The sequence below is a fragment of the Clarias gariepinus genome, chromosome 11 (assembly GCF_024256425.1).
Source record: "Clarias gariepinus isolate MV-2021 ecotype Netherlands chromosome 11, CGAR_prim_01v2, whole genome shotgun sequence".
Taxonomy (NCBI): Eukaryota; Metazoa; Chordata; class Actinopteri; order Siluriformes; family Clariidae; genus Clarias; species Clarias gariepinus.
In genome coordinates, this window is record NC_071110.1 from 1737768 (window position 1) to 1758835 (window position 21068).

General features: G+C 40.6%; 1 protein-coding gene across 9 annotated transcripts in view; it reads left to right on the forward strand.

The window, feature by feature from the left end:
* Nucleotides 1-395: 395 nt before the first annotated feature.
* The window catches only part of kif1ab (kinesin family member 1Ab), a 55644-nt gene continuing 34971 nt past the window's right edge, over nt 396-21068 (forward strand). For 4 of the 9 annotated variants that reach the window (XM_053507784.1, XM_053507790.1, XM_053507787.1 and 1 more), the window contains exons 1-20: nt 396-511; nt 5312-5467; nt 9613-9686; nt 9984-10163; nt 10292-10357; nt 10437-10615; nt 11823-11934; nt 12305-12382; nt 12734-12799; nt 12919-12936; nt 13022-13100; nt 13478-13556; nt 13715-13857; nt 17461-17663; nt 18040-18119; nt 19380-19455; nt 19540-19619; nt 19700-19890; nt 20580-20760; nt 20889-20961. In XM_053507784.1, coding sequence (XP_053363759.1) covers nt 5362-5467; nt 9613-9686; nt 9984-10163; nt 10292-10357; nt 10437-10615; nt 11823-11934; nt 12305-12382; nt 12734-12799; nt 12919-12936; nt 13022-13100; nt 13478-13556; nt 13715-13857; nt 17461-17663; nt 18040-18119; nt 19380-19455; nt 19540-19619; nt 19700-19890; nt 20580-20760; nt 20889-20961 — 2064 coding nt within the window. In that variant the 5' untranslated portion in view covers nt 396-511; nt 5312-5361. Of the gene's footprint in view, nt 512-5311; nt 5468-9612; nt 9687-9983; nt 10164-10291; nt 10358-10436; nt 10616-11822; nt 11935-12304; nt 12383-12733; nt 12800-12918; nt 12937-13021; nt 13101-13477; nt 13557-13714; nt 13858-16091; nt 16131-17460; nt 17664-18039; nt 18120-19379; nt 19456-19539; nt 19620-19699; nt 19891-20579; nt 20761-20888; nt 20962-21068 lie in introns of all 9 variants that reach the window. The other 5 variants (XM_053507786.1, XM_053507791.1, XM_053507788.1 and 2 more) reach the window with 2 other exon arrangements.

The following is a 21068-nucleotide window of genomic DNA, read 5'->3' on the forward strand; positions in this document are numbered from 1 at the left end:
ACACACACAGCAGAGATAATGCGCGCCTGGCTGTGAAATTGCAGCTGATTTCACCATCACCACGCTGCCTTTCTCCTTCTCCTCCCTCTCGGCGCTGTGATGCGAGCTCGCACACACTGATGATGTCATCACTGCATCCTCAGCATCCTCGGCTCCATCATCACAGCCATTTTGTGCTCCTGCTCTCTCCATCCTGTCCTCCCTCCTCCTCCTCCTCCCTCCCCCCCTTCCTGAGCCCACCCTGAGTCCTGACGCACCACTGAGTACCAGGCCCCTGCAGACACACACACACACACACACACACACACACACACACACACGCTGTGACGCTCTGGCTGGAGGCTGATGTGCTGATCCAGGGAGAGGCTGAGACCCTGCACACACACTTGCGCACACACACACACACACACACACAGGGTGAGGAAAACAAGGCAGACGAGCACGACAGGCTCAATGGAATAACATCCAGCGCCAGAAGGCTCCCCAGGACTTTCACCGTCACGGAGATTGGGTATGTCGAGTGGCTTTGTGTGGGAAAATCGCCGGATTTGTCTGTGCTTATTTTTGATACGTCAGTCTCCTGAGGGTGTACAGGGTGTTGTCTGGTGTTTTCCGCCGTCTGGAAGGCCTTGATGTTCAGGCACAAACAGAAAAATGCAAATAATATACTGCTGTTTACGATAAAAATGTCTTGTAAAAAAAGAAAAGATAGGATAATCACATGTAATATAACCTAGTCCTGATTGTTATAAGCTTAGAACAATATCCACTTAGCGTGAGATGATTTCTAGACATCATCTGATTAATTGACACGCGCTGATCTCACGTCTCTTCACTTTCCTCCATTATTCAGATTCTGATTTGTAAAACTCAGACTGGATTCCTGAGCAGGAGTAAAAAACGCTCATTAATTCCGTCTGACAGATTGGATGGAGGTTTGTATTGTATTGTATGTGCAGGCGAGGAGCGACGCTCTGATCGCTGACACTCAGGTGTCGTGTGTTTTGCAGTGGTGCTGACGTGAGCGTGACCGGAGCGCGAGCCTCCTCATCCTCGTCTCAGCTACGAATCTCAAAGCTGATTTTGACACAACGTTAGTGATTTAATTGTGCATGATGTGTGTTTATGCGTGTGCGTGTGTGTGTGCGTGTGTGTGTGTGTGTGTGTGTCCGGGTGAGGCCAGCGCCATTCATTCACTGTCCAAAATGGCCGACGATCTGTTTACATTCCTGGATGAGCTCGATCCAGAGATAAGGGATGTGATTGTATTACTGAATCTCTACAAACACACACACACACACACACACACACACACACACACACACTATTTATGTTCTTCATGATGGATTTGTTCTGGCTGCGGATCTAAAACATAATGCTGTGATTTGATCCATCCTACAGACAACGAACATTTTAGCTTGAGATCGTTCTGTAGCCACGCCCTCTCTGAACCTGCTCTTCTCTGATTGGTCGGTTTTCTAAATAATTTATAATGAGGTTGAATTAAATTAAGGACGACTTTAGTCTAGAGAAGACGCAGAGTTAGTCCTCAAACACACAGACAAATGAACAAAGAAATACGTCTACATTAGTAAATAAATAAATAAATAAATCAGTGCATGAACAGCATAAATACACAAATACAAATTCAAATTTTATTAACAAATACATACATTAATGAAGGAATGAATAAGTAAGGAAGTAAAACAAATGCCACAAACAAACAAATAAATAAATAAATGTAAGAAAATGTAATTAAATGTATGAAAGTGTATATAATATGAATTAATAGGAATTAAATTGAAAAAAGGAATTAAAGTAAATAAATACATACATAAAATATATATCTTATATAAATAAATATAATAAAACTTAAGTATATATAACAAGTACAATTTAAACTTTTTTAAGTTTGTAAATTTGATTAAATATAAACAAATGAACAAACTTTTAAAAAGTTTACATTTGTTAGTAAGCAAACATATAAACCCATTCACGAATATGTAATTCAATATAATTTTATTTTATTTGTATAGAGCTCCAAACAGTTTTCATAATCAAAAGAATTATTTAAAAGTTTGTATGAAATGTGAGTGTGTGTGAATCAGAATGATCAGATCGTCTCCGAGGACGACGGTGATGAAGGAGAAACTCCCTGAGATGGTAATATGAAGGAACCTTGAGAGGAACCAGACTCAACAGGGAACCCATCCTCATCTGGGTGATAACGGATAGCAGGGATTGATCTGCACTCATACTGTGTGTTAGGAGGCTGGAAGTTCAGTATAACAGGAGATGTGGAGAAGTTCATATGGAGTCCAGTTGGTTATTGGAGACTCAGGTAGCCTTGTATGAAGTTCCAGTCCTAAACTATGGAGCGACTGCAGTCACGAGTCCTCAGAGAACAGCTGTGAGAAATATGTAATTTCTTTCGAGTTAAAATAAAATTAATCAAACACCTTTCGTTGTAAAACCTGTTTATTAAAAAATTAATTGCTTAATTGCTTAAATATCCTTAAATACATGGTGGTGTCCAGTTCATGTGTGTAAATGATTCCTTGTGCCTTTAGAGACGCTCCCTCTCTCTCTCACCTGAGTCCTGAGTACAGTATGTCCGTGCCATCAGTGAAGAAGAAACCCTCCATAGATGTGATCCTCTGGTGATTCAGTACATTCAGGTGGTCAGCTGACTTCATTTTATTGCCCCATAACGTTACTGAGTCTAGACCTGAGTAACTGATCAACCCCAGATCATAACACTGTCTCCAGAGGCTTGTACAGTGGACACTATGCATGATGGGAGCATCGCTTCATGTCCTTCCCTTCTCACCCTGACACGCCCATCACTCTGGAATAGGATCAGTCTGGACTCATCAGGTCACATGACCTTTCTCCATCACTCCAAAGTCTTTATGATCTGTAGAAAACTGAAGCCTTTTTTCAGCTGTTTAGTCCCAATCCTGTGAGTTCTCATCACATTGTGTGTGTGTGTGTGTGTGTGTGTGTGTATGCAGCTCTGATTTCTACTGAACGTTTCTTTTAACCATGCCACTTCACCAGGTGTTTAAGTGATCTCCATTCATGCACATTCAGGTCACATTTCTTCTGTAAGGTTGTAGGTTCTGCTCCGTCCCTCCAGGGTTTATTGATGTTTTAACCCAATTGCAGTCATTTCAAATCTCCTTAGTTGTTTTCTTTGCTTGATGCTGGACAATAATTTGACCTTTCTGAAACAGAGACAGGTAATGTTACTGAATGAGAGGATGCCAAATGTTGTAACACAATATACACACTACCACTCGAAAGTTTGTACACCCCTTCTAACTCCACGGTCGTTCCTGGTTGTTTATTTCTTTCTACACTGTTAAACAACACTGAAGGCGTTTATTATCCAAAACACACAATAATCTCCTCTGAACAGTTGATATTGAAATGTATATCTGCTCCTTCTGCTCTGTAAAGCTTCATAACGGCTCTAATCTGAGGTGCTGGTTGTTAATCGGTGATTTCTGAGGCTGGTGACTCTAAATGAACTTGCAGCAGAGGTCACGTTTTCCTTTCATCATGGAGCACGACGGGTTTTACAAACAATACTGTTCTTGTAAGAACTGTTCCAGAACAGCTAAGCTTCATGTCTTAACATAACTGACTGTTATTACATAATTAGATAGTTTCACTCCATGTGTTATTTCATAGTTTTGAAATCCCCAGTATTGTTGTAGAAAATAAAAACAAAAACAAAAAATTTTTGCAAGTGCTCCTAAACTTTTGAGCGGTCGTGTACGTTCCATTCTGGTATGTACAGTATATCACTGCATGAACAGAGCTCGCTGGAATGATCACATAAATCACTGTTTTCATTGAACACAGTTGCTTAAACACTCCTTAATCAGCAGCACAGAGAATAGCACGTGATCCAGCGCTGAGTGTTGGTTTACATTTTAGCTTTTTATATTGTGGCAGGAGGAAACGTCCCCTCCGATGGTCTACATTAGGATTTACATAGATGTTATTAATCCATTATTAATACTGGTCTTGCAGTCGCGGGCTCGCCACAGTGGAACATCAATCTGCACAACAACTGGTCTTGAATGATGTTCAGACAGTGGACTTAATTTGTACATCTATCACACAAGAAATCACATGCAAATCTCACGTGTGTAGCTACGTGTAAACACCAACGTGTGCAATTTTGGTAATAAATCCTCACCGTGTGTGCATTAACTCATCTCATTATTATCACAAAGCTGAACTTAAAAAACATAAAGTACTTATAAATCATTCCTCAGTTAAAATATATTATTATTTTTTCATTCAGTTTGGTGGATAGAAGAGTAGGATTGTATTTCCTTCAGGACGAGACTCCGTGGGGAGCCGTCTCTCTCGGATATTATTTCTACTCTCAGATTCAATTCTGTCCAATTTAGTAGGTGCATTAGAACAAATGTCCTCGGTTTCTTATTTGGGACAGATTTAAAGATCGATTGCGTTAGAGTTCAGTGAAAAACTTGACAAATCTGCTGCTCTGAGACGCTGATCACATTTTGAGATTGTAGTAGGAACTAAAAAGTCAGCACATGGCAGATATTATAAAGAAGAGTTTTCACCAACCTTAATTAATCTTAATTATGTTAACTCACCTAAAATTAAATAGGAGAGAAAATCCAAAAAAAAAAATCATAGTTTTTTTTCTTGATAGAACCATCGCAGGAACCTGGGCAGAATCATCTTCATTAAGGGTACGGAGTAGCGCGGTGTGTATTCAGTGTTACGCGTACAGGAAGGCAGTGACGGCAGCGATGAGTCACGGTCAGAGTCTCTAGAGCTTCCATCACCCGAATTAACTGTCAGTGAGTCATGTGACTCGTCCCCAGAGGAGACGTATAGGAGACATACAGTACAGAGTGTGGTGTGTGCAGCAGCTTTGCGGAGACGCTGTGCATTTAATCATTATTTTAACTCGTCCTTGAGCTACAAAACATGATTCAGGAAAAAGAAGCTGAAGTTCTGATTCATTCGGAAGGTGTTGATTAGTTCTCTGTAACAGCAGCTTTGACAGACGCGCAGGTTTATATTAATGCGCTCGTTCTGATACCTTGTCGTTTCCATAGCAACCTCCAGTACAGAGTAGAAGAGAAATAAAAACACTCAGAAACATGCTGTTTTGGGAAACTAATCCACTTCAGGGTGGTAACAGTGCCCCTGCTCCATAACACACGTCAGCTAATTATTATTATACCTGATATAAAGTATATTATCATTTATGATGACCGTCACTCTGTCCTCATCTGACCTGTCCTGCTCTGTACAGGTGGAACTCGGCCTGCGTTTCTCCTCCTGCGGCTCTAAACGTCTCTCATCATGGCCGGAGCGTCGGTGAAAGTGGCCGTCAGGGTTCGACCCTTCAACTCCAGAGAAATGAGCAAAGAGAGCAAGTGCATCATTCAGATGTCGGGGAACACCACCAGTGAGTCTCAGCACCATCACACCTTGACTTTCACACTTTAGGTGACACACTGTCTCTATAACAGAGCTCTGGAGATACTGCAGAACTCTTCCAAACAGAATAACACAAATATCAAAGTGCTTTGCTGTTACTTCTTGTTAGTAGTTCTATCAGTTCCCTCAAGTTTTAGTTCCTAGTTTCACTAGTTCTTATTCACCCTAGTTCCAAGGATTGCTAGTCCCTAGTCCTATGTTAACCTATACAAGTTCTCTTAGCTCCTAGATCTCAGGTCCAATACTATTGTTCCACTTTGGTGGAACAACAAACACATAAATACACAAGTTCTCCCTAATGTGATTTCCTAGTTCTATCAGTTGTATGACCTTGTATTTGTTGTTCCACTAGTTCTTCTTTTCTTAGTTTCTAGTTCTACTACTTCTACTAGTTCCTACTTCCACACTGTTCCTCTCCTGTTCCACATGATTCCTCTCCTCTTCCACACTGTTTCTTTCCTGTTTCACATGGTTCCTCTTCTGTTCCACATAGTTCCTCTCCTGTTCCACATGATTGCTCTCCTGTTCCACACTGTTTCTCTCCTGTTTCACATGGTTCCTCTTTTGTTCCACATAGTTCCTCTCCTGTTCTACATGGTTCCTCTCCTGTTCTACATGGTTCCTCTCCTGTTCTACATGGTTCCTATCCTGTTCCACACTGTTTCTCTCCTGTTTAACATGGTTCCTCTTCTGTTCCACATGGTTCCTCTCCTGTTCCACATGATTTCTCTTCTGTACCACACCGTTTCTCTCCTGTTCTACATGGTTCCTCTCCTGTTCCACATGGTTCCTCTCCTCTTCTACATGGTTCCTCTTCTGTTCCACATGGCTCCTCTTCTGTTCTACATGGTTCCTCTTCTGTTCCACATGATTCCTCTTCTGTTCCACATGATTCCTCTCCTGTTTTACATTGTTCCTCTCCTGTTCCACATGATTCCTCTCCTGTTCCACACTGTTTCTCTCCTGTTCCACATGGTTTCTCTTCTGTTCCACATGGTTCCTATCCTGTTCCACACTGTTTCTCTCCTGTTTCACATGGTTCCTCATCTGTTCCACATGGTTCCTCTCCTGTTCCACACTGTTTCTCTCCTGTTCCATATGGTTCCTCTCCTGTTCTACATGGTTCCTATCGTGTTCCACACGGTTACTCTCCAGTCCAACATGGTTCCTCTTCTGTTCCACAAGATTCCTCTTCTGTTCCACATGATTCCTCTCCTGTTCCACACGATTCCTCTTCTGTTCCACATGGTTCCTCTCCTGTTCCACATGGTTCCTCTCCTGTTCCACACTGTTTTTCTCCTGTTTCACATGGTTCCTCTTCTGTTCCACATAGTTCCTCTCCTGTTCCACATGATTGCTCTCCTGTTCCACACTGTTTCTCTCCTGTTTCACATGGTTCCTCTTCTGTTCCACATAGTTCCTCTCCTGTTCTACATGGTTCCTCTCCTGTTCTACATGGTTCCTATCCTGTTCCACACTGATTCTCTCCTGTTTAACATGGTTCCTCTTCTGTTCCACATGGTTCCTCTTCTGTTCCACCCTGTTTCTCCCCTGTTTCACATGGGTTTTCTTCTGTTCCACATGGTTCCTCTCCTGTTCTACATGGTTCCTATCCTGTTTCACACGGTTCCTCTCCTGTTCCACATGGTTTCTCTTCTGTTCCACATGGTTCCTCTTCTGTTCCACACGATTCCTCTCCTGTTCCACATGGTTCCTCTTCTGTTCCACATGGTTCCTCTCCTGTTCCACATGGTTCCTCTCCTGTTCCACATGGTTCCTCTCCTGTTCTGTCCTGTTTTACATAGTTCCTCTCCTGTTCCACATAGTTCCTCTCCTGTTCCACATGATTGCTCTCCTGTTCCACACTGTTTCTATCCTGTTTCACATGGTTCTTCTTCTGTTCCACATAGTTCCTCTCCTGTTCTACATAGTTCCTCTCCTGTTCTACATGGTTCCTATCCTGTTCCACATGATTTCTCTTCTGTACCACACCGTTTCTCTCCTGTTTCACATGGTTCCTCTCCTGTTCCACATGGTTCCTCTCCTGTTCTACATGGTTCCTCTTCTGTTCCACATGATTCCTCTCCTGTTCCACACTGTTTCTCTCCTGTTCCACATGATTCCTCTCCTGTTCCACATGGTTCCTCTCCTGTTCCACACTGTTTCTCTCATGCTTCAAATGGTTCCTCTTCTGTTCTACATGGTTCCTCTTCTGTTCCACATGGTTCCTCTCCTGTTTCACATTGATCCTCTTCTGTTCCACATGATTCCTCCCCTGTTCCACACTGTTTCTCTCCTGTTCCACATGGTTTCTCTTCTGTTCCACATGGTTCCTATCCTGTTCCACACTGTTTCTCTCCTGTTCCACATGGTTCCTCATCTGTTCCACATGGTTCCTCTCCTGTTCCACACTGTTTCTCTCCTGTTCCATATGGTTCCTCTCCCGTCCTACATGGTTCCTATCGTGTTCCACACGGTTCCTCTCCAGTCCCACATGGTTCCTCTTCTGTTCCACAAGATTCCTCTCCTGTTCTACACGGTTTCTTTCCTGTTTCACATGGTTTCTCTTTTGTTCCACAGCAGAATCTTTGAATGTTTTGATTTCAGAACCTTGTCTGAAGATTTAAGTGTTTAATAAATACTCTGATAAATGGATGAGGATTTAGGGCTATTCACGATTCTCTCTCTCTCTTTCTCTCTTTCTCTTTCTGTGTGTGTGTGTGTGTGTGTGTGTGTGTGGGTGAACAGTCAGACAATGTGTCATGTGATGACATATTTTCCACACTGCAGAGCTTTGTACTAGTTTGTGTGGGTTAATGATCTCATCAGCAATCTGGACACACACACACACACACACACACACGCACACACACACAAACACACACACATACACACACCGCCAGCAGATTGAAGTCTGACATTTTCTGGCAATATTTCTCTACAGTAAAATGAATCATGTTATGTTTTTGTAATATACAGAGGGATTTATGGTTATTAGATCTGTTCAGCTCCGGATATAATGTAAATGTCACCATGTGTATATAGATACTTTTTATCTTCAAAAGATTTCAAATCATTATTTTTCTTTTTATCCTCTTATTTCTTCCCTTTGGCTTACTATAAGTGTATGTGCAAATGATTTACAAAAGAACGAAAAGAGCTAAGAGAACTACGTGAACAATGGAGTAGTTGCTGTAAGAACTAGAGGAACTAAAAGAATAAGAGGAAGTAGGAACCAGGGCGAACTAGAAGACCTAAAATCTTTTAAGAAATTGTGGAGAATTAAAAGAACTATGGAATATGGACCAGGAGAACCATGCATAGAAACAACGGAAATTGGAGGAACTTGTAGAGCAAGAGACACTGTGGAGTGGTAACTATTAAACCAGAAGGAACGATGAAGTGGTAACTTGAAGAAACTAGGGAAAAAAAACAAATAAGGCACTAGATCAACTAGAGGAACTTTGGAGGAGAAACGATAAAAAGAGGAGTTCTGAAATAGGAGCTGCAGAATTACAGGATCTATCTAGGAAGAATAGAACAACAAATACAGGAGCAGGAGAGGAACAGTGTGGAATAGGAGAGGAACAGTGTGAAACAGGAGAGGAACAGTGTGGAACAGGAGAGGAACAGTGTAGAAGTAGGAACTAGTAGAAGTAGTAGAACTAGAAACTAAGAAAAGAAGAACTAGTGGAACAACATATACAAAGTCCTACAACTGATAGAAAAAAAGCAGAGTTATGGAGTAGGAACTAGGAGGACTTGAGGAACTATGGATTAGTTGTTAGGAAAACTGGAAGAACTAAAAGGTAGAAGAAAGTATGAACAAGGGCAAACTAGAATAACTAATGAAACTATAGAAGTTATGGAGATGAGTGTACTGTAATTACAAACTAGGAAGCTAAATAACTAAGGAGTAAAAACTAGAGATATTATATCTTTTAAAAAAATCTGCTATAGAGTGGTAATTGTGAGAACCAGAGGAATTATGGATGGGGGAAGAATCATGACCTCTGTAGTATTTCGTACACTGATGTCCTCTTTAAAACATATGAATAAACAGTATTTATTTTGTTGTTGCACCGAATGAGTTTTGTCTTTGTTTCTTTTCAGCGATCCTCAACCCGAAACAACCGAAAGAGAACAAAAGCTTCAACTTTGACTACTCGTACTGGTCTCACACATCGGTGAGTTTGAACGCCTATGAAGTTTCACGTCATGTAACCAGGAAACAATGAGATCAGATCGGATTCACAAACACACAACGTAAACAGTCCACGTTCTAGTTACTGATCTAATTTTCATGCTACAAAGATTCTGCAGAGTGGGCGGGTGGGGACAAATGGGTGGAACCAGAGTGTAAAGGGGGAGCAACTTCAACAGAAAGTTAAGGGCTAAAGATACTCAAACTCATTGTAACATTCTTAAAATTGAAAAAGATTTGAAAATAATGTTATCCCTTGCTTTTTTTTTTTTTGCTTCAGCCAGAGGATGTCAACTTTGCCTGTCAGAAACAGGTTTACAAGGACATCGGTGAGGAAATGCTGCTTCACGCGTTTGAAGGCTACAATGTCTGCATCTTTGCGTACGGCCAGACCGGCGCGGGAAAATCCTACACCATGATGGGCAAACAGGAGAAAGACCAGCAGGGCATTATACCCCTGGTACATTCAGATTATCTTTAGTATTGTGTAAAGATCTACAGGATCAAAAGGATGAGATGTTCATGACCATGGGCAGATGAATCCAAAGAACATTAACCCTCTAACTTCTTCATGTGTCTTTGTGCCAGCTCTGTGAAGACCTCTTCACCAAGATTAATGACAACGCAGACAACAACATGTCCTACTCGGTGGAGGTGAGAACCACACCACAGTTCCTACACACATTAGTGGAAAAGGAACATTCTGGTAATTTGTTTCACTGCGAATGTTCAGGTCAGTTATATGGAGATCTACTGTGAGCGAGTGAGAGATCTTCTGAACCCAAAGAATAAAGGAAACCTGCGTGTCAGAGAGCATCCACTCATGGGCCCATACGTAGAAGATCTGTCCAAGATGGCCGTCACGTCCTACAATGACATCCAGGATCTGATGGACTCGGGCAACAAAGCCAGGCAAGTGGAAGTGACTGAATAAAGTTGTTTTGTATTGTATGTCCTTTACAATTAACTTTCAAAATACTGTAGGAGAACTTTGAGCAGTTAACTTCACAGCATCAGTGCTACTGTAGCTTTTCCTTTCCTCAGCATAGCTTTTCGCCCATGCAGTTTATTGGTTAATTGATATAAGATTTTAAAATGAAATAATGACTTTATTAAGTAAAATAAGGACCAAAAAGTGCCTCTTCAAACTCCACACATCAGTGAGTTGACATGGGGTTAAGTCAAAGATAAATTTGTTTATTCAAGAACAATCGTGTGACATCACAATGGAAACCATCTAGTAGAATCAGGACCTAGAAGAAGTATACATATGAACATATGAATCACAAATTTTCCTCATCTGTATCTTTGTACAACAACCCAAAAAAAATGTCCACAATGGCTAATGCTTGTTAGAACGTGTTCTCTTTCTCTTGTTCCACACAGTTCCTCTTCTGTTCCACTTTGTTCTTCTCCTGTTCCATACAGTTCCTCTCCTGTTCCATATGATTCCACTCCTGTTCCACACAGTTCCTCTTCTGTTCCACTTTGTTCTTCTCCTGTTCCATACAGTTCCTCTCCTGTTCCATATGATTCCACTCCTGTTCCACACAGTTCCTCTCCTGTTCCATATGATTCCTCTCTTGTTCCACACAGTTCCTCTTCTGTTCCACTTTGTTCTTCTCCTGTTCCACACAGTTCCTCTTTTGTTTCACACAGTTCCTCTTCTGTTCCACTCTGTTCCACTCTGTTCTTCTCCTGTTCCACACAGTTCCTCTTCTGTTCCACTCTGTTCTTCTTCTGTTCCACACAGTTCCTCTTTTGTTCCACAAAGTTCCTCTACTGTTCCACATAGTTCCTTTTTTGTTCCATATGATTTCTCTCCTGTTCCACATTATTTCAAATGATTATATTTCAGATTTCCTTTTTTAAAGCTATCTAGTGGTACCTAGACGAAATTAATTGTTTAGATAAATTAGATCAAGTGATCTGTAAATGGGCAAATTTAAAATAAGCCCCACCCCCTGTTGGCCAACAATCACGTGGTTAAGCACAAAGTTCACTTGTGTGTAAAGGTGTACATATCTGATATTCATTTAATTATTTAGATCAGATATATAATATAATCTGTATGTATGTTTTAGTAATGTTTTATTACATAACATGTCTCTCGTTACAGAACCGTAGCAGCTACGAACATGAACGAGACGAGCAGTCGCAGTCATGCCGTCTTTAACATCATTTTCACACAGAAGCGCTTCGACAGTGACACGGACAACACCTCTGAAAAGGTGTGTGTGTGTGTGTGTGTGTGTGTGGAGGGGTTGGGGGGCAGAAGTGATTGTAGGGTTAAACATGAGGCCTACTGAATTTTTATCACAAGTCTGCTCTTAGTCTGGAAACCTGGTCACATTTTTATGGATGCTGTTGGTGAAGATTATTGCTTATAACGAGAATCGTTTACGTCGTTATTAAATCTGCTGAGATGGCTCTGACTGCTGGGACATTTCTAATTCATGCACACAGCATGCAGGTTATATAAATCTCCCTGAAATGAAAATGCACCACATGCTAACCACCACACCGATGCAGTCTTCATTATCTCTCCTCTACATTACTGAATAATTTAGCTGATGCTGCTTGTTTTGTCACCGGACGCAGGTCAGCAAAATCAGCCTGGTGGACTTGGCAGGCAGCGAGAGAGCCGACTCAACCGGAGCCAAAGGCACCAGACTGAAGGTGGGAGTCTCGCCATTCTGCGGTCCTGAGGGCCTTAATGTCCCGTACTGTACATTAATGCACTACGTATATTCTCCTAACATTATCAGAAATGACATTATTATTACCATACTGTAGTTTTATATATAATTCATATAATGTTCAATCACCTCTTATCACTTCATATCATCTGAGTGTAAATAATAATATTGCAATAATTTATACATGTATTTATGTCTATAATTGTCCGTATACCAGCAGTAAACGGATGGTTTATATAATATATTAATGATGGTTAATATATATATTATTGTTTTTATTTTAATTTTTTCCCTGAGATATTAATTGTTAATTGTGTTTTGCTGTCTGTAGGAAGGAGCGAACATTAATAAATCCCTGACCACACTCGGCAAAGTGATTTCTGCTTTAGCTGAAGTGGTAAGAAAATTTTAAATATGGAACATCTTGTACTGACCTCATGGAAATGATATTGTAGTATCTGTATTACTAAGTGAAACTGATTATAACGGTATAATGTGTTTTGTGTTTATCTGCAGGACTCACTACCAAACAAGGTGAGATCAGACGGGTCAGTTACATGCATTACACTTATTTACAGGTGCAGGACTAACAGCTGTTCCTCATGTTCTCTGTCTGTAGAACAAGAAGAAGAAAAAGGTGGAGAGCTTCATCCCTTACAGGGACTCTGTACTCACCTGGCTGCTCAGGGAGAACCTGGGTACGAAGCATATGACATCCCATAATAACATCTCAGTTGCTATAACCATTATTATTATTATTATTATTATTATTATATTAACTGTGTGAAATCAGAATGATGATTCAAATTTGAAAAAGGCAGAATGAATTTAAAACCAATCATGCTTTTAAATCAGTTTAATGAGCTGTTACTATTGAAATAATAACATATAAAAACAAATCCAATAAGACAAACGTATGACCTGCACTGTGATACGATAAAAATATCATAAAAAAAATTTGAATTCTACTTTTGTAGTCATTTCCTCGAGCTCATCACTCTGTATAACACATACCAGTTACCCTAAAGCAAAAGTGTCATGAAACTGGAAACTGAGGTGCCCTGTGTGTGATCAGGTGGAAACTCGCGCACTGCCATGGTGGCGGCTCTGAGTCCTGCAGATATTAACTATGACGAGACTCTCAGCACTCTCAGGTAAGTCTGGATTCAATCATTCGATATTTTGGATAACGGATAAAATAATCACCATTGGATCATTTGTGCATGGCAAAAGAGGGTCTACACTTTATCATTTTGTATACTCAGTAATTATACACATCCCAAGGTTACGTTTTGTTGTTATGCCCCCTCAGATACGCTGACCGAGCAAAACAGATTCGTTGTAATGCCGTTATTAACGAAGACCCCAACAACCGCTTGGTGCGTGAACTGAAGGAGGAAGTGGCTCGTCTGAAGGACCTGCTGTACGCTCAAGGCCTTGGCGATATCATCGAGAGTGAGTCACCCTCATATTATATTATTAACATTATTCATGATGCTTTATTCACTGAGATGAGTTCCATACATTTAAATATGAAAATATAATATATGTGGAGATTTTATAGGTACATTTTTAGAAAATTCTAGCCTCCATCTCCTGATAGAGAAAGGAAGGGATAAAGCAAACATACTCTAGGGCTGAAAAGCACAAGGCACATGAGACATGAGAGAATTTCAGTAAGTAACTATTGGCTGTTGACTCTTGGGAATGTTTTGAAAGATGCAGCCATAGGAACATTAGACCCCTGGAACACCATGAGGACAGAAGGCTCTGAGAACACAGAATCTATGAACAAATGACTCCGCATAGATGAAACAGGTGGAAATGAGAGGGACGAAGTTTGGTAACATGGCCCCCAAAGAATGTAGACCTCTTGGACTAAATGGTCTGGGAATATTGGTGCTTTGGTACCTAGGACTCAGGGGATATATAACAAAAGATCCTGGAAACATTTACATTTAACATTAAGCATTTGAAAAAACAATTTTAAATTGAATTGAATTGAATTGAAAAGAAAATTTGAAAAGAAAATTTATGGAAGTGTGTATGTGTGAGAAAAATGTGTCTAGATAATAATGAGATGTCTCTGATGAAGAAGCCAAGGGTGATGGCGACACCCTTGGCTTCTGGAAGAAACCTTGAGAGGAACCAGACTCAACAGGAAACCCATCCTCATGTGGGGGATAAAAGATAGAGATGATATACTGTAACGTCATGTGTGTTATGCAGCTGAAAGTTTAATATAACAGAAGTTCTTTAAATTAACATGAAGTTCAGTTCAACATAGGGATGAGTCAGTAGGTGCAGAGGGCAGATGGGGTCTGGATCACTGGGAGCACAGGAGCAGGATGTGTAGCTCCAGCCATCATAAAGCAGAATCCAGCTGGAGCTGGTCCTTCTCTGGATGCCTCAGGATCCTCACAGGGTTGGCCTTTATCTACTGAAGCTGGTACAATCTCCAGATGCCTCGGGATGGGTAGAAAAATACAGAACAGATGAAGAGAATTAGCGTAGTTGCCATTTAGGATAGATGTACTGGAGTATGAGGTTATGGGATGAGTTACGCGTATGCCAGATTAAAGAGATGCGTCTTAAGTCTACTTTTAAACTGGGAAACTGTGTCTGAGCCCCGAACACTGTCTGGAAGGCTATTCCAAAGCTTAGGAGCTAAATATGAAAAAGCCCTGCCCCCTTTTGTAGATTTTGATATTCTGGGAATTACCAGAAGTCTGAAGTTTTGTGATCTTAAGGAGCGTGGTGGATTATAGCGTTTCAGAAGACTGGTTAGGTATGTGGGAGCTAAACCATTTAAAGCCTTGTATGTAAGTAATACTATTTTGTAATTAATTTTAAACTGAACAGATAACACCGCTGTAATGTTAGCCATCTCGTATAGGACTTACTGAGTATTGTTAGTGGCTTCTTCTGCTATTACGTATTCTGTTTGACTTCTTGGTCATAGCTGGAGCTATGGAACATGCACAGTGCGCCCAGGCCAGGGCAATTTGGGAACGCCAATTAGTCTAATCTGCTAGTCTTTAGACTGTGGGAGGAAACCGGAGTAAGCAGAGGAAACTCATCAAGCACAGGGAGAAGATTCAAACTCCACGCACACAGACCAAACCTGGACCCTGAAGGTGCAAGGCAACAGTGTTAAAAATATTAATTATAAATTTGTCCCTGATGTTAATTCTGTAAAAATTTTATTCTGGGAATTTAAGGCCCTTGGAACCTTGGAATGTAGGGTCTTAGGAACTTGGGACACTCGATATCTATGACTCTGGGAATATAGAACTTATAGAATAGCAAACACAGTGAGTTTCTGGGAACACTGGGCCCAGTTGAAGTACATGGTTTAGGAACAATTGACTCCAAGAAATCTAAGATCCTGGGAATTTAGAATATAAGGGGTATACAACCCAGGGGACAATGGAAGCTCTAAACAAAGTTGGGACCCTTCTACATTAGGACATTAGGACTCTCATTCTACAGATGTACACATATGGAAGTAGTACTGTATAAAGTAGAACCTTGATAAATTCATAATCACATTCAAAGAAGGGAAAGAAAACACAAAGGAAGCTAGGACTAGACCAGGGTCACTAGCTGCATTCATCTTCTTGTTTCTGTGACTAAAGTCAGCACTCTGGATGTCCGGCTTTTTGTTTACTCTAATCTCTTTTTCTCAGCTTATCGTCCTACTGGTCCTGGAATACCTGCTCTGAAATGTGTGTATTCTGCACCCCAGTGCCTTGCAGCTTAATAAAGACGATTGCAGAGGCTCAGGACCACCACAACCACTCCTAATATAGACTAATGCTGTGCGACAAAATGCAGTGTGGTGCTCCCGGGTTGCTCTGTTCACTTGTACATGCTTCCAGCTTATTTTTATTCATTAAGGCAAGGCTTGGTAGTTAGCGACTGGCTTGGCCCTTCACTCTCAGTCAGCCTACGTTCACATTAGAAGATGAGTTGCTGATATCTTCCTCAAGTTTAATCCCACTATTAGTATTGCATTCTTTGTTAATAATATATATTTTATGCATAAGGTATTTGCAATAGTCAGTATCAAATGATGACTCTCTAGTCATATACAGTACAATCCCACTTTTATTTAATTGCCAGTCATGAAGCAAAAAAGCAGTAGCTATCGCCAGGAAAGCTGATTGGGCCCCTGTTTTTTTTTAGAAAGCCGCAATCTCAGAAGACAACAAAGCTAGAGAGGGTTTATATCTGCATCATTATTATTTAAAGCACATGTAGTCTGTCAGTCAAGATCTGTTTGCTTTGTTTAGGTTTTGTATTGAATCCCTGACACTAATGCGCTGAGAAGTAAATTACAATATCAACTTTTAAACGTTTTTAAATACCAGGGATCGTTTGTATTTACACATTTAAGCCTTTTTGCTGTAGTTCCACCTTGGAGATGATTCGGGTTGTCCAGATAGCTGACCTCATAATGTGCCAGTGTTCAGATCCATGGTGAAGTCCTGGACCACTTTGGCATCACTGAAGATGATCTTAGCAACATTAACCTTATGCTTTGGAAACAAACATGTTTTGGCTGATTGACTACAGTTAAGGGCAACGTAGATTTGTGGTTTGAAGAATTTGAAGAATTTATTACTTTCACTTTTCCTAGCGAATAAGTAATCCCTGGTCACATATCACTTGTTAATGTGAACGTAGGATCCCTAAAGCAGTTCAGCTCTGGCCTCATGATGGCACTTGTCATGGCCCAAGCATGGTTACAACCCTAAAATGAATTTGAGGCATTAAAGACTGAAGACCTCTGTAAATGTCCCGCTGGTCTGTTTTGAATGTCTGGACAGTGTCCTGATAGTAGAGCCCTCAAATTGATGTTCAATGTTTTGCTTGATACTAGCTCTGTATTTAAATGCTGAAGCTTCATTTCATGATTTTTTTCCTCTTCCTTTTCTCTCTTGTTCCCTGCGTCCATATTTATCCATTTCTCTGACCTCCACTTCTCTGACCTCCACCTCTCCTGTCTCGTGATCCTGTTGTTCTCTTTCTCTTTTCCAAAACTTTTCTGGACAGACTTGTCCAACTACAACTCTAATATGAAAAGTCTCCGGACTGTCAATCACAGCCGTGATCTCTTCACAGTGACCAATGCGATGACAGGGATGAGTCCCTCTCCCTCTCTCTCGGCTCTTTCCAGCCGAGCCGGATCCATCAGCAACTTACACGACCGGATCATATTTACCCCCGGCAGTGAGGAAGCTATCGAGAGGCTGAAGGTAAAGGAAGTTCAGGAATGTACAGTTATGAATGATAACAGTATATCTTTGTTTATTGATGGATGGATTGATAGATGAATGTGTGGCTAAAGGATTGATAAAAGAATGCACAAAGCATGGATTGAGGAATGGATGGACTGGTGGATGAATGAATAGTTATGAATGGATGGGTGGAAGGTTAAATAAATGAATTACTTTATAGAAAAATCCATGGATGGATATTCAAATAAATGGATGTTGACTAGCTGGTTGGATGGTTTTAATAAAGAGAATGGATGATTGGTTATAACCAAAGCATGAAGGCATTTGGATTTGGGTGAGATCCAGAACTTATAACATTACGCCAAAATTTTCATTATTTGTTGTGCTTCTTTAGGAAACGGAGAAGATAATAGCGGAACTCAACGAGACGTGGGAGGAGAAACTGCGGCGCACTGAGGCCATCAGGATGGAAAGGTCAGGCTTACACGAATGGTGGTCCAGGAAATAAACAAATCATTTCAGTCTTGCAGGATCTTCTGGAATACTCAGGTCCTGGATGTTCTTAACTTAGGTCCTGGAGGACCACTGCCTTGCACATTTTAGTGCTTTCTCAACTCTCACCACACCTTAATTAACTAATTCACTAATTAACAGCATTTTTTAATAAAAGTGGGTGTGGTTAAGTAGGGAAAACACCAAAATATATTGGGCGGTGGTCCTGCAGAAGGTGTAAAGGTGTAAACTCTGGTCTACAGTAAGTGTTCAAAATAAAAAAATAATAATTATGTTGATATTTATAATAAATACTGCAGTTTCAAATGAACAGAGGAGTGTCCTTCCATGGTTATATCAAAATCTTCCATACTAGTGTTTAATAACTGAGCTCTATCACATATTATCATTACATACTATTTATGTTGTTGCTGTCTTTCTGCTATAATAAAGCTTTCCAAAACTAAACCACTGCGCCAAAATACTGTAGTTTAGTTAATGGGGAGGGTTGAGACTACAGTTCAGAAGGTCCCAGGTTCAAACCCCAGCACCACCAAGTTGCCGCTGTGGGGTCCTTGAGCAAACCTGTTAACTCTAAACTGCTCAGATATTTAATGAGATAAAAATGTAAGTTGCACTGGATGCTGTAAATTTTAATACCATTTACACTACCACACTGCTGTATGACCTGCTTATTACGAAGCCCTGGCAGCTTTTGTGTCATTGTTAAAGGGACATTGGCCTAATGGGTTCCACTGAACATATAAACATTGAATTCTAACAGTTGTAATGGCCTTCAAGACTTTAATTAGTTATAGATCCAGGATATATCCAAAGTGTGATCGTTTAAATACAGCTGTACAGTACAGCAGCAGTTAGTAGTCCATTAGTCCACCATTGAACCGCAATGTCACCAACAAAGACCATCAAAGTGCTGTAGGACCATCTTGGGTCGAAGGTCATCTGTTAAACCATTAAGACTTTTAACATTGGGATTTCCATCGATAAGGAAACAATTACTGTACATCATCTTCTTTATATATACCCTGTATATATTCATGCTGCCTAGCTACTGTAGCTATTAATTAAGCTCTCCTGATTACTATGACAGCTGGGTACAGCTCAGTAGTCAAATCAGGCTCAAATCTAACAAGAAACTAATATACTGTAGAGTAAGATTGTAACTAATATGATCAAGTTATTTGGTAGAATTTGTGTAAAAGTGTGAACCTTTCTCCATAGAGAGGCTCTTCTAGCAGAAATGGGTGTGGCCATGAGGGAAGATGGAGGAACTCTTGGAGTGTTTTCACCCAAAAAGGTCAGAGGAAACTCTAGATTCCGAAATCTCAGCATTCCTGATGGATAACTGAGAGTTTGTATTGACCATGCTATTAAATTTCAGACACCTCACCTGGTCAACCTGAACGAAGACCCGCTGATGTCCGAGTGTTTACTGTACTACATCAAAGACGGAATCACCAAGTATGTGTTGTTCCTCGATATGTGCGATAGTATTAAAGTATCTACTTGTATTCACCACTAACTTATTTATTTCTTCCCAGGGTGGGCCGTGAGGATGCTAGCTGTAGGCAGGACATTGTCCTGAGCGGACACTTCATTAAAGATGAGCACTGCATCTTTACAAGCAACACTGGACCTTCAGGAGAGGGCATGGTGGTACTGGAGCCATGTGAGGATGCTGAGACGTACGTCAATGGCAAGAGAGTGACTGAGCCCACAGTTCTCAGATCAGGTGAATCAATAAAAATGCAGAACTTTATCTTCATAGTGAGCTCCTTAGAAGTCCAGATGTTCTTCAACATGACAAAGGCTCCTCTCGCCTCCAATTCTAGCAGTAACGTCTCAGTCGGTGCCTAAGAAACTAAGTTCCTTTCTTTCTTTTAACATTGCAGGAATTATGACATGGTAATCCATTAGGGAGGCTTACAAAGAAGCATGTTCTCCAAGGTGTTCTTTGCTGGTTTGATTTGTCATGTAAATTGGTGTTAACATGATTAGAGCTTCATAAAAACCAAATCCTGTGAAACTAAAAGCAGAAATCTTTGCCATTTCCATACTAATTGAGCCACTAGAATTGTACAAATTATATCTACCTATTTATATTATATATAAATGCTTCTGGAGCATAAAAAGCAAAAAAGAAATCTTCTTATTGCAGTATTTACACATGGTTCCAGTTCCAAGCTTCTACGTAGAATTGGGGTAGTTTCTCAACTGTGGTTTTAAAAGCCATATTTTAAATTTTAAGACTATTGGACACAACACTTTTTTTTCTGGAAGCATCCTTATCACAGATGGAATACAAGGAAAATCCATAGAAATGGGGATCAGGATTTTGATTGGTTTCCGAACGGAAAAATAAATTTCAAATTATGCTACTTTAAAGTGCTAACCTTCAGCTTTATATGCTGTTCCTCACAGGTAACCGTATCATTATGGGAAAGAGCCATGTCTTCCGATTTAATGACCCAGAGCAGGCAAGGCAGGAACGGGAGAGGACGCCATGTGCCGAGACCCCCATGGAGCCTGTGGACTGGGCCTTTGCTCAGCGTGAGCTCCTGGAGAAACAGGGCATAGACATGAAACAGGAGATGGAGCAGCGGTATGCCATCACTAACATAATTAAAAGCGCAATAGAACAAATCAAGATAGATGTGTGCATGTACGTGATCATTCAGGCATGATTTAGTGGTTATCCTGAATGTACCTTGATGTTTGTGTTATCTTCAGACTGCAGGAACTAGAGGATCAGTACCGCAGAGAGCGAGAGGAAGCGAGCAACCTTCTGGAGCAGCAGAGACTGGTGAGCAGTGCTAGCATGTCTGTAAAAAGATAAACAGCTGAAGAAACATGCTAGGTTAACACACGCATGGTTAACACACGGTTATTAACCTGTATTTTGACTTTCAG